General features: G+C 36.5%; 1 protein-coding gene across 1 annotated transcript in view; it reads left to right on the top strand.

Moving 5' to 3' along the window:
- Window positions 1-14356, top strand: part of LOC143027099 (cation-dependent mannose-6-phosphate receptor-like) — a 49570-nt gene that overhangs the window by 19527 nt on the left and 15687 nt on the right. Inside the window, exons 2-4 of the mRNA XM_076188066.1 lie at window positions 924-1032; window positions 11447-11565; window positions 13100-13193. Coding sequence (XP_076044181.1) covers window positions 924-1032; window positions 11447-11565; window positions 13100-13193 — 322 coding nt within the window. The remainder of the gene's footprint in view (window positions 1-923; window positions 1033-11446; window positions 11566-13099; window positions 13194-14356) is intronic.

Consider the following 14356-nt stretch of genomic DNA (forward strand, 5'->3'; position numbering starts at 1 on the left):
AAGGATTACAAAAGAAGATGAGAAAGACAGTTGAAGCTGCACATATAAATGTCCAAGAAAATAATAACGACAGAGAAGGATTTATATGCCTATCTAAAGCAGCCAGTCTCTTAATAATTAATGCGCTGGAAAAAACCTGACACTCGAAGCTTCACAAGTTCCCCCACTACGGGTATAAATGTTGTGACCAAGATGTTCTGTAACAAGTTCTCTGAGGAAGGTTATAATAACCGAAACGTAAGAACAATAAATGTATTCTTAGCCCATCTTCGTTTACCCTTCCCCACCTATCACTCTCTCATATATATACATATATATATATATATATATATATATATATATATATATATATATATGTTATTATTATTATTTATTTATTTATTTGTGTGTCTTGCTGCATTGCTTCTGACCCAGGGCAATGGTCAAGATGCAGGGATGACCTGTCATCCAGAAGGAGTCAAGAAAAGAAGGAGGAAGGGAGGGAGAGGTGGTGAATGGGAGTGGAGTGTGTGGGGATGAAATGGGTGGGAGTGGATTTGCCTTTTGACTTTGGCCTTCCTTGTAAGGGGGAAAAAGCCCTTGGTATATATGTATATTTATTTTATTTATTATTATTATTATTATTATTATTATTATTATTATTATTATTATTATTATTATTATTATTATATATATATATATATATATATTTTTTTTTTTTTAAATCAGTCTGTACACATTCATGAAAGGTGTTGAATCTGTCTCTTGCTCAGTTAGGGAAACTACTTTTTTCACATCCATTGACGTATCTTGTGGAGAAATTGCATTCCATATATTAAATATAAACTTTGTAAAATCTTGTATTCAAATAACATTACATTCTTCTGGCTTTTGCTACAATATTATGTTAAAGATTTGTCATCTTATTCTGTAATTGATTTCAGGTTTCTACAGTTAGGTGCAAAGAAAAAAGGAGACAGAAACAAGTACTCATACAACCCATGTTACAAGTTCATATATGGCTCATCAGGAGGCTGCAGCTCTGGGGTTGCGGTAAGAACTTAAATTTGAGGGTCATAACATATTCTGAGTGATGCTTTTTAATTATGTTAGGTCTCTTCACTCTCTGATCCTGTAACAGTGCTTCTTGTCTCTTCTAGTATAACTTACCTGCAAGACTGGGAATAATTTTGATTGGTGTTTTACAAAAAAAAAAAAAAAAGGATTACAAAGGAGGAGCATGGTGACAGGAGACCTTTTGGTCCATAAATAGGTTGGATGGAGAAAAAAAAAAAAAAAAAAAAAATATATATATATATATATATATATATATATATATATATATATATATATATATATATATATATATATAATATATATATATATATATATATACAGGAGTCCCTCAAATAACGCGGGGGTTAGGTTCCTGAAATTACCGCGTATGACCAAATCCGTGTATGCTGACTGTCCATATTAAATACCGAGAACAGTATGTATGTGTACTTGTGTGTATTTACCTAGTTGTAATATACGGGAGGGGAGCTATGCTCGTGGTGACCCGTCTTTGTATCTCTCCGCATCAAGTTTTATCTTAAAATCTTGTATAGTGTTAGCACATACTGTGTGTGTGTGCGCGTGCGTGTATGTGGCGTTTGTGGCGTATGTATGTGTTTGTGCGTATATACATGTGTATGTGGCGTATATGTGTATGTGGTGTATATACATGTGTGTGTATGTGGCGTATACACATTGTGTGTGTGTGTGTGTGTGGCGTATGTACAGTGGCCGCGAAAAGTTTGGGCGCGTAACAAATGTAAACACTTGTGACATTTAAATAATCATTTAAAGACCTATAAATAGCTTATTACATACCTTATTTACCAAGCGATTTTCCTTTAAGCTTTATGACCTTCTCCAAACGTGCCGGGATGCATCTTGCCAGGTTTTGTACGTGTTGAGGAATAATATTATCCCAAATATCCTGTATTTCTGTTTTTAGCTTAGCTGTTTTTTAATTATATGCCATACGTGCTCAATGGGATTTAGGTCTGGAGAATTTCCAGGCCATTTTTTGAAGTAATCAACACCACAGTCTTCTAACCATTGGGTAACAGACCGAGCTGTGTGAGCAGGAGCTCCGTCCTGCATAAACCAACTAGCATTGCACTTTTCAAAACTTTCAGGCAGGTTATCACACAATAACTCGAAATAAGTGTGCTGATTTACACACTCATTTTGTGCAAGAAACACTAAATTGCCAACTCCACCAAATGCAAAGCATCCCCACACCATAACACTTGCAGCATGTTTCACCACTTTAGCTGTATAGCGAGGGTCATTAGGGTCAGACCCCCTGGGGCGCCTCACACGCTTCGACCTGCAGCCCGACGACACCACAAATGTTGACTCATCACTCCACAATACTCGTTCCCAGTCTTCTAAGGACCAGTCCTTATATTTCTTGCAAAATGCTATGCGATCACGTATGTTTTTTGCACTTTGGAGGGGAAGAACTTTAGCACAGCAACTACGGTATTGTAAATCTTTGGCTAAATGATCAGAAATACATCTTACAGACACATCATGCAGCAGTGCAGGGTTATTTTCTTTCAGTTTTCGAGCTGTGAGCGTTGGATCTTTATCTAACTGCCTCCTAATAACCGTAGAAGTACGATTTGATATCTTCCTTGGCCGACCAGAGTGCTTTGGAGTAGGAATGATGTTACTTCCTCCGTCTCAAAATTTCTTGGTCTACTTTTGCACTTGACGCACTCCAATTCCCACACGAGTAGCAATATCTTTACACTTATAACCCTCCTTATAGAGGGTTATGATTGTAACAACTGTGTCTCTTCCCAGCTCTTTACCACTTCCCATTACGGAGATATCAAGGCACAAAAACAGAGACCACCGCAAAAAAAAGACTACTCCCCGTGAGAGATGTTTAGAAACTGACTCCACGTGACATCGAGTGCGCCTAAACAGAGTTGCTAAGTAGTGCGTATTGTCTCGGCTAAATACGGGTACAAACGCTAGCATTGAAAAATAACGAAAAGTTTGGGCGGAAAGTTGTATTTTTTGCATGTTTTGAGTTTAGCTGAAAGTTGGGGAGCCTATAATTTTGCGCCCAAACTTTTCGCGGCCACTGTATATGTGTGTGTATGTGGCGTATGTATGTGTGTGTGGCATGTGTGTGTGTGTGTGTGCGTGCGTGTGTGTATGCGTCTGTGTTAACATGTACAAGTAAGCATGTACGTGCGTGTGTTTGTCTTCGTATTTGTGTGTACACGCATGCGCATTCACAACATACACTGGTTATCTAACACGTGTCTACTGTTTTTGATCTCCCAAACCACCGACGCCAGTAACAAGAACCTCATAAGAGAAATTAAGACACGACAAGCGCAGTCATTATCAGACTTATTAGTTGTGTTCCAAACGAAAGAAACATTACACTTCAACAGGTTAGGGCGGTAAAATTGTTTGCGATGTTGCCGCGTGTGTGCGTATGCGTGCCCGACTCTGTGGGAATTTTAAAACGGTTCTCTACATTTGAGATGGTTTTGAAATAAAATCCGCGTATGATTGAATCCATGTTATTCGAATCTGCGTTATTTAAGGGACCCCTGTATTTACCTATTTACCTAGTTGTATTTACCTAGTTGTATTTTGCGGGAAGGGGAGCTATGCTCGTGATGTCCCGCCTTTGTATCTTGCAGTGTCTAGTTTGTTTTTAAACTCATGAATGGTTTTTGCGCATACTATTCCATTGTCCAGTTTGTTCCAAGTGTCCAAAACTCTATGAGGAAAACTGTTTTTCTTCAGTTCTCTTCTATAGCTATGTTTTTTTATTTTCTTTCCATGTCCTCTTGTGTTTCTTTTGTCCCAGTTAAGTAAGCTCTCACTATCGAGTACCTCTGTGCCTTTCATGATTCTGTAGATGGTCAATAGGTCACCTCTCTCTCTTCTTTGCTCCAGTGTCGGTAACTCCAGTTTAGCCAATCTCTCTTCGTATGATAGGTTTGCAAGTGCAGGTGCCATTTTTGTAGCTGCTCTTTGGATTCTTTCTATTTTCTTTATATTCTTTTTGGTACTGGGGGACCACAATGTCGCTGCATACTCTAATCTAGGCCTTATCAATGTAACCAATATTTTTTTCATCATGTCTTCGTCCAAGTATGTAAACGCCACTTTTATTGATCTTAGCAAGTTGTAAGTCTCCCCGACAATTTTGTTAATCTGTATATCATAGGACAAGTCGTTCGTGATAATTACTCCCAAATCTTTTTCGGATCCTACTTTCTTTACTTCTTTGGTTCCAATTGTATATTTTCCTGATATTCTGTTTTTGCTTTTTCCAAACTCCATTATGCTACACTTCTTAGTATTAAAGTCCACTTCCCATTTCTGACTCCAGTTCCATACCCTATTTAGGTCTTCTTGCAGTGCTTCACAGTCCTCATCAGTTTCTATTTTCCTTAGCAGTTTGGCGTCATCGGCAAAGAAGCTCATGTAGCAGTTCACGTCCTCATCCATGTCATTCATATAGATAGCAAACATTATTGGTGCCAGCACAGATCCTTGCGGTACTCCACTGATCACCTCTTTCCAGTCTGAATATTTTTCTCTGAGCACTACTCTCATCTTTCTACCAGTCAGAAAGTCCTCTATCCATTTTAGTAGGTTTCCCTGTATTCCTCCTATGTGTTCCAGTTTTTTTAGTAGTTTTCTGTGTGGTACTTTGTCAAAGGCTTTTTGCAAGTCTAGGAATGCACAATCAGCCCATCCATTTCTTTCTTGCACTATGTCTATTAGTCTTGAGTAAAAGCATATTAAGTTTGTGGAGCATGATCTTCCTTGTCTGAATCCGAATTGTCTTGGGTTTAATATGTCATTGTCTTCCAGATGTTTTACCCATCTATTCTTGATTATTTTCTCACAAATTTTGGCTATGGTGCTTGTTAGTGATACTGGCCTATAGTTGGTGGGTTCTTTGTTTCCTCCTTTGTGTATTGGTACAATGTTAGCGTTTTTCCAGTCCTCGGGTATCTTTCCTTCTTTGAGTGAGCTGTTTATTAAGATGTGTATTTTGTCTGTTAGTTCTTCTTTGCACTCCTTTAGAATCCAATTTGCAATACCGTCCGGGCCATGTGATTTTCTGACATCCAGCCTTGATAAATGTTCTGATATTTCCTTTAGTGATGCTGTAAACTCATTCATGAGGGGAGATTTCTTGTTTTTGTCTATGTCACAATTTGGTATTTTCTCTCTGGTGAAAACAGATTTAAAGTGATTGTTCATGACTTCGGCCATCTCTAAATCTTCTGTGTATTCTATGTTTCCTTGGCATAGTTTCACCAATTCCTGTTTGTTTTTAAGTTTACCATTCACATACCGATAGAATAGTTTGGGTTGCTCTTTGCATTTGTCTATAATATCCTTCTCATGGTTCCTTTTCTCCTCTCTTCTCACATTAACATACTCATTTCTATAGTTAACATAAATTTGCCATTTGCTTTGTTTTTTGTCTTTTCTCCACTTTTTCCAAGCTTTGTCCCTTCTGTCTTTTGCCTCACTGCATCTTTTGTTGAACCAACATTTAATGTACTCTCTCTCTCGCTTTTGTCTTGGTACATGCCTGTTTACCCCTTCATTGTAGTTTTCCATCAATATATTCCATTTCTCTTCCACTGCTGTTTCTTCCCTGTAAAATATTTCCCAGTTTGCATTCCGGAAGAATGTCTTTAGTTTTGTAAAGTCTGTTTTGTTGTACCTCAGTCTTCCTTTCCTATGCTTTTCGTTCCTCTCTATGTCTATTTCTTCCTTTAGTATAGTTTCGATGAGTACATGGTCACTCTTTCCAATTGGTGTCTCATACTGGACTTTATGCACTATTTCAGGCTCTGTTGTAAATATTAGATCTAGTTTCGATGGCTCTTCATTATTTCTGTACCTTGTGTTTTCACGGACCCATTGGGTCATTGTGTACTCCATGGTCATATCTAGCAGTACATTGCCCCACGAGTCATCTCCTCCTTGCACTGTCATGCTGTCCCAACAAATTTCTTTGCAATTGAAGTCCCCCATAACTACCAGATTACCCTTACCCATTAGTATCTCATTGAGTGATTTTCTTGTGTCATCTAGCATTTTTGTATGTTCGATTTCTTTCCAAGCGCTTGTTTTTGGAGGCACATAAGTCACCACAAACTTTCTACTTTTCATGTTCTTGCCTTCGACTTTTATCATGATCAATTCAGCATTACCTTTGCCCTCTGCAATTTTTGTCACCTTTAGGTCTTTCTTGGCCAAGAACATGATTCCCCCTCCCTGTTTCTTGTCCCTGTTTTTTATCCAGTAGTTGTATAAACCTTGTCCGATAACAGTGGATGGTATTTCACCTCTTAGTTTAGTCTCTACAATTCCCATTATGTCTGGTTTTGCTTTGAGTTCGTTCAGTCCCGAAATTAGTCCGTCAATGTTGGTATAGGCCACTTTTAATTTTCTTCCTTCTCCCTGGTTTCTTCTTCCCTTGTTTTGTTCGTTTTGAAGTGCCATTGTCTTAATCTCAAGTCTATTACTCTCCACTGGAATTCTTTGCATTCTGTCTCCGATCTTTTCAAGTTTTTTTCCTTTGCTTCTTCTCTTAGTGCCCTTTCTTTTTCTAATTCCTCAGTACTCATTTCTCTTTTTATCCATATCTTATTGTATTTTTCACTCTTTGCCAAGTTACCTACTTTTTCAAATATGTCTTCTACTACCACTTGTGACCTTAGTTTTATCTTTAGAGGTCGATTCCTATCCTTAGTATAGCGACCAATTCTGTAAGTCTCTTCTAAGTCTGTGCCTGAATCACTGTCTCCCCCCTGAATTTCATTAAGGATTTCTACTGCTGTCTCTTTTTCTTCTTTTTCTCTCATGTACCTCGCCAATCCTTGTTTTTCTTTAAGCCCATAAACCACAATACATTTCTTCCTATCTACTGTGTCCCTGACCCAATTTGCTTTTTCGTTAATCACTTGAATGATTGTGTCTTTTGCATTATCTTGCATTTGCTGCTTGACTATTTCTTTGAAAGCAATTTCTTTATTTTCAATATTTTCTTTCCACTTCTTAATTTCCTGGATACTGTCCCCACCTAAGTTTTCTTCGATCTTTTGTGTCAATTCTTGTAATTTGTTGTTCACTTCCTGCTTTAGATTTTCGCTATTGTTATCATTAGTTTTCTTCTTTTCATTATCATTCTTCAGTTCATTTATGTCTCTTTTCATTTCTTTAATTTCGTTTGTAAGATCCAAGTTAGCTTTTCTCAGGTCAGAAATTTCATGGTTAGTCTTAGATAAACAATCAATTAATCCAATGACCTCTTTTCTTAAGTCCATGATTTCATTTTCCCACCGAGTCCTATTTTTGCTCATCTCTCTCTCTATCTCTAATAATCTACTTAAGTTCTTTCTTTCGTACTTACCAAACCCTAAGAAATCATTGTCATAACACGTGGTGCTTTGTTGATTGTTTACATCGCGGTTCAGTGGATTGCCGCCAGATGGCTCTGATTCGCAACTGGCTTTCGAGTCGTTTTCATTCATTTTTGCTAATTTCGAGTTAACACAATTAACTAGCACTGCATAGATACCATTTCGGGCACTCACGTTCACTCCCCACCCCTACAGTACAAACCAGGTTTTCCTTTTTCGTCGTAAATCCTCTTCTTCTTGGTCGCGCGACGACAGCGACGACGGTCGGTGTTGCTTCGAAGTTGAAAATGTGTGTGTGTGTGTGTGTATATATATATATATATATATATATATATGTATATATATATATATATGTATATATATGTATATATAAATGAGTAAATGAATAAAAATTATAGTTAAATAATAGATAAAATGAATAAGTGTACAGGTATAGTTAAATAATAAACAGTTGAATTATCGAAAACTGAGTTGTTTTAAATGGAAAATTTTCTAGATGGAAAAATGTTACAAATGGAGTTCCTCAGGGTTCTGTTCTTGGGCCGCTTCTATTCATATTATATATAAATGTTATAGACCATGGACTAAAATCTATTGTCTCCAAATTTGCTGATGATATAAAACTGTGTGGAATGGCAAATGATCACTTAAACCAATTAGATATTCAAAAAGATTTAGATAAACTACAGCAATGGTCTGAAAAGTGGCTAATGAAATTTAACATAAGTAAATGCAAGGTAATGCACATAGGTAAAAATAAGAGTAAGTACAATTACAAGTTATTTGGAAATCCGTTAACAAAAGTGAATAGTGAAAAAGATCTCGTCATAATTATCAGTAATGATCTCAAATCATCCAAGCAGTGTATTTCAGCCTCTGAGAAAGCAAATAAGATTCTAGGACTGATTGTGCGATCTTTTGATTTCAAAAGTCCATCACTCATTAACAAGCTTTTTAAATTGTTAGTTCGTCCACATTTGGAATATGCTGTTTTCGTATGGTCACCGAATCTCATTAAAGACATTGACAGACTGGAAAAAGTACAATGGTGATCCACAAAACTGATTCTAAATATAAAAAATAAATCATACGAAAATCAACTAAAACATATGAATCTGTTTTCCCTAAAAAAGCGTAGACTCAGAGGTGACTTGATACAGGTCTTTAAAATTCTAAAGGGAATTGACAACATCAAAAGTGACAAAATTTTCACACTGAATGAGAATCAGACAAGAAACAATGGTCTCAAACTGTCTGGAAATAGATTCAATTTGGAAGTGGGTAGAAACAACTTTGCCAACCGTGTAGTTAATGAATGGAATAAACTTCCTGCACAGGTAGTGCAATGTAGTTCAGTTCAAAGCTTTAAGAATCATTTAGATAAACACCTAAGCAAGATGCTGTAATGATTATAATTTATTTTATATTATTTGTTTTTGTTTTGTTATCGTTTGTATGTTTGATTTTCATTTATTATTAGTTATATGTCAGTTCATTATTATTTACTATTTATCTGTTTGTTTATTGTTTAACTATACCTATGCATTTATTTATGTATTTTATTTGTTATATACATTATTATAGTTTTTATTTATTAATTTTTTATTATTATGATTTTTTTTTCGCATCCAACCTAGATATGGACCAAAAGGTCCCCTGTTGGCATGCTCCGCCTATGTAATCCTTTGTAAAACAGGTAAATAGTAAATAATAATAAATTGACAGATAAATAGTTATAAATGAAAATCAAGCAAATAATAATAAACAAATAATTTAAAATAAATGGCAGGCATTACAGCATCTTGCCTAGGTGTTTATCTAAACAAATCTGAAAGCTTCGAACTGAACTACATTGCACTGCTTCTGCAGGAAGTTTATTCCATTTATTAACTACATGGTTGGTGAAGTTGTTTCTACCCACTTCCAAATTAAATCTATTTCCTGACAGTTTGAGACCATTATTTCTTGTCAGATTCTCATTTAGTGTGAAATTTTTGTCACTATTGATGTTGTCAGTTCCCTTGAAAGTCTTAAAGACCTGTATCAAGTCACCTCTGAGTCTATGCTTTTTTAGGGAAAACAGATTCATATGTTTCAGTTAATTTTTGTATAATTTATTTTTAATATTTGGAATCAGTTTTGTGGCTTGCCATTGTACTTTTTCTAATCTGTCAATGTCTTTAATGAGATTTGGTGACCATACGGAAACAGCATATTCCAAATGTAGATGAACTAACAATTTATATAGCTTGTTAATGAGAGATGGACTTTTGAAGTCAAAAGATCATGCAATCAGTCCTAGAATCTTATTTGCTTTCTCAGAGGCTGAAATATGCTGCTTAGATAATTTGAGATCATTACTGATTATTATGCCGAGATCCTTTTTACTATCCACTTTTGTTAATGAATTTCCAAATAACTAGCAATTGTACTTACTGATATTTTTACCTATGTGCATAAACTTGCATTTACTTGTGTTAAATTTCATTAGCCACTTTTCAGACCATTGCTGCAGTTTATCTAAATCTTCTTGAATATCTAATTGGTTTAAGTGATAATTTGCCATTCCACACAGTTTTGTATCATCAGCAAATTTGGAGACAATAGATTTTAGTCCATGGTCTTTATCATTTATACATACTATGAATAGAAGTAGCCCAAGAACAGAACCCTGAGGAACTCCACTTGTAACATTTTTCCATCTAGAAGTTTTGCCATTTAGAACAACTCTCTGTTTTCAGTCATACAACCAATTACTAGTTCAACTTAATAGACTACCACTTATTCCGTGTGAATCTAATTTAGTAAGTAGTCTTTCTTAGGGGATGGTATCAAAAGCTTTTGCAAAGTCTAGATATATTTAATCCATATTGTTTCTTTTATCATAATTTGAGATGACTGTGTTGTAAATTAGTGTTTAATTAGTCATGCAAGAATGTTTCTCTCTGAGTCCATGCTGGCTATCATTTATCAAACAGTTACTTTCTAAATTATGTTTGATAGCATCTCAGATGATAATTTCCATCATTTTTCCTATGATTGAAGTCAAGCTTATAGGCCTGTAGTTATTTGGTTTCTTTTTGTCACCTTTTTTTGAATATGGGAGTAACATTAGCTAGCTTCCATTCTCTTGGGATATGATGGATTTCTTGAAAATAATTTCTAATGGAACAACAATCTCATTTTTTATTTCCTTTAAGATTCTTGGATGCTATCCATCAGTACCTGGTGTTTTGAGTTTCTCTATACACCTTTTAATTTTATCTTTTGTTATATTTACCATAGTAAGTTCACCCAAGAATTTTTAAAGGTTTCAGTTTGGAGTTTGCTTTGAGGTATTTCATTTACGAATACTGAGCTAAAATAGTTGTTTAAAATATCACACATTCCTTCATTTGAATACTCAAGTTGACTGTCAGCAGATAATAGTGGGCCAGTGTGATTCCTAATAATCTTTTTATCTCTAATGTAACTATAGAATTCTTTGGGATTCTCTTTGGATTTTTCAGTGATATTCATTTCGTATTGTCGTTTTCGTTTTTTTATTGTCTTTTTTTTTTTAAATCTCTGTAGTATTACATAACTTTGATAGTCATTAGGTGCACCCGAGCATTTGTATTTCTTATAAGCCTCTCTCTCTCTCTCTCTCTCTCTCTCTCTCTCTCTCTCTCTCTCTCTCTCTCTCTATCTATCTATCTCTCTAGCTCTCTGTCTCTGTCTTTCTGTTGATGGACTGTGCCACTGCTGCATATTCTGTTTCAGATGGATTTGGGTGTCTATGATTTTTCATTTCATTGATGTAAAAAAAAATACATTTTTATGCTTATCAACACTACATACACCTCCCCCACAGTCTAACTAATATATTTGGTGACAGGTTATTCCATAACACCCTCAGATCTTTCCTCTCTTTTGCCTTTAAAGTTTTGTATGTTTTTGGAATATATAGATGCAGTAATTGTGTAAGTGATTTTTTTTTCTTTCAGGCATGCCAGAGTTCTGAATCTACCTACTATGATATTGGAAAACAGGAAACTGCCCACTTTTACTTCAATAAAACTGGTGGCAATTGGTATATATCATATCATGATGATATGCAGAATAGGTATGTTACAGATATGCTTTGAGGCATTTACTTATTGAAGGTGAATACCCAATTAAAACTAATTCCTTCATGGTTTTTAGTTAATTTGCAATAGAGAGTTTATTGAATTTCTCTATCCTGTGCCATAACAGTTAGTTATACAAAATGTTATCCCAGATCTTGGAGGAGACCTATAGTTCCCAAATACCTGGCATTAGTCCACAAGTCAGTTAAAAAAAATTGTGATATCTGGGTAGAACACAAGTGGGTCAGTGTGAGCACAATATTATATGTAAGTATTACAATGTAATTTGAAGAAGAACAGGTGCAATTCCAATAGAAAATTCACCTTAACAATCAGTGTCATGTAGGCCTATCTTGCTCTGACTTTCACACACACACACATGCACACACACACACACATGCATGTACATATACATATTGTGAATGTTGAGCAAGGAAGGAAGGGGGGAGGGGGTGGGGTGAATGGGCTTGCCAATTAAGTGAAATGGTCTTGCCATGGATGTACGGTGACTAGTTGCATTGCTTGTGACTCAGGCAGTAGGCAGGAGACAGGGATGACCCTTTATCAGCAAGGAGCTGAGATGAGGAGGAGGAAAGGGTGGTGGATGGGAGTGGGCATGTGGCTTTGGTTTGTCTACCTTCCTTACAAGGGGGGAGAAGCCCTTGGCAGATATATAGTGAATGGGGACAAGTCTAATAATTTGTGCTTCACTAACTGGAAACCTGCAGCCCCATAGTTCATAGATCTTTTAAGTAAGAAATATCTGTGTTGTACTATTGTGGGACAATTTCTCTGTTGTCAGCTTGTATTAGTAGGAAGAGGGATGCATTCACCAGTTGTCAGCTCTGTATGTGTAAAGATGGAGGGAATACAGTTAACAATGATGCAGAGAGATCTTTGGCCCAGTCCAGATATTGAGTGTAAGCTCATGTGGCTGTGCCTATAGGTGGAGGTGAGGGTGTCAAACAGCTGGGGGAAGATTCTCTTTGACATTGTCCTCTCCTCGTAGGACTGCCATGTGTAGATACCTGTCATTGGTTTCATTAAGTCATCTGATACATAAGCACTTACAAAATGTTGGTCATTTGAAATTATTTTGTTTGTGTTGAGAATCAAGAACCACACTAGTGAAACTGTATCCAGGTTACCATCCACCACTAAAACATCACTAACACATAATAGGCCAGGCCTCTGAAGCAAACTGCACCAAATGCAATCATCACACAGAATGAAACAAACACCTCATCATACAAACACCTCATTGTATAGTAAAACAGTATTTCTTCCTTGAGTGACTCATGGGCTAATCCAGAGGCTATTCCCACCAGGGAACCATGGATCTTTTGCAAGAGAAACCTGGGACAATTGATTGATTGATTGACTGATTGATATATTTCTGCTTCTAGCTTTGTTATGGACTAGAAGATGTCAGTGTGTTTTGCCATTGTAATTGCACAGCCAGCCAACTGTTCAGGTTATCTACATAGCACTACCTAAAGTGATTTGCCCTTTTGTTCCTTTATTTTATAGGGTAACAAATGTGACATTGGAGTGTTGCCCCGGCTGTAAGAATCACACCTTGACAGTTATTGGTGAAACTGTGCCAGAGCTGAGCAAGCAATATGTAAGTACATTATGGCCTTGTGTTGAATGGAGATGTTGAGTTGGAGCTTTACTTAAACAGTCTCCTGCATATTTGTCTTTTCATCCATGCATATACTCAATAATAACCATAACAGCACTTCTCTTCATATATCTCCAAATTTCTCCACATTCCTCCTATATCTGACCTCATGTATGCTTTGTACAAGTTTACAATTGGAACATATTGGTCTTTCTTGTCATCCCTGCAAATGTCGCAAACTCTCTATAGGATGAACATTTGGTTGATTTCTCAGTTCAGCTCAATTGGTGCGACAAGATTCACAGATGGGAATCCTGCAGCCTTACAGCAATTGGCAGTGGTCAGGGTGCCCTCCTACAGATCTCTTGAGAAGAAACCTTGGACTGGTGTCAGCAACGTATTAGTGTATGACTGTTCTAAGTTACTGGCTGAAAGTAGGAGAGGAGCTGTCACCAATTGTCAGGAGCTGCTGTTGAAGCTCACTGTAATGCTTTTGATCCACTCACTGTGACAGAGGACAGGACAGCCATTCTTCCTTGAGGTCCTGAAAGGGGGAGGGGTGGTTGAATTGTTATTATTTGTGTATCATGTGGGTCATCCTTGTTGGGAAGGTCCTTCATCCGCAAGGAGGTAAGATATATCTATATTGACTTTGTATTTCCTCCATCTTTAAACACAGGAAGAGCTGACAACCAGCTAGTGACATAGAAATGGTCTCACACTGATAGATTGCACACCAGTCCATGGTTTCTTCCTGGAGAGATCTGTGGGAGGACCTAGGGACCTCTGACAGCTGCTAATTGAACAATTATTTATTTTTGATTAAATGTTAACATATTTTATAAAATATGTTCAAACATTATTGGTTCCAACAACGATCACCCTACCTAGGGTAAATTCACCTGAGTCTTCTCATGTCCCCCTTCATGTACATCATTACTATGTATATATTCTTGTACTATACCTTTGTAATCATTATGCTGAAGAGGACCACAGAGAGTGGTCGAAATATACAGGAACAATTATCTCACTTTTTATCTTTTTCCACCGACAGTGGGTTCTAAGTTTAAATTTTACCAATGTGTTACGACATTAGTGCAATCATACATATATACATATATACATATATACGTATGTATATATACAGGTACTCCTCGTTTAAC

This window comes from Oratosquilla oratoria, chromosome 7 (genome assembly GCF_046742065.1).
Source record: "Oratosquilla oratoria isolate Oo_2021 chromosome 7, ASM4674206v1, whole genome shotgun sequence".
Classification (NCBI taxonomy): Eukaryota; Metazoa; Arthropoda; class Malacostraca; order Stomatopoda; family Squillidae; genus Oratosquilla; species Oratosquilla oratoria.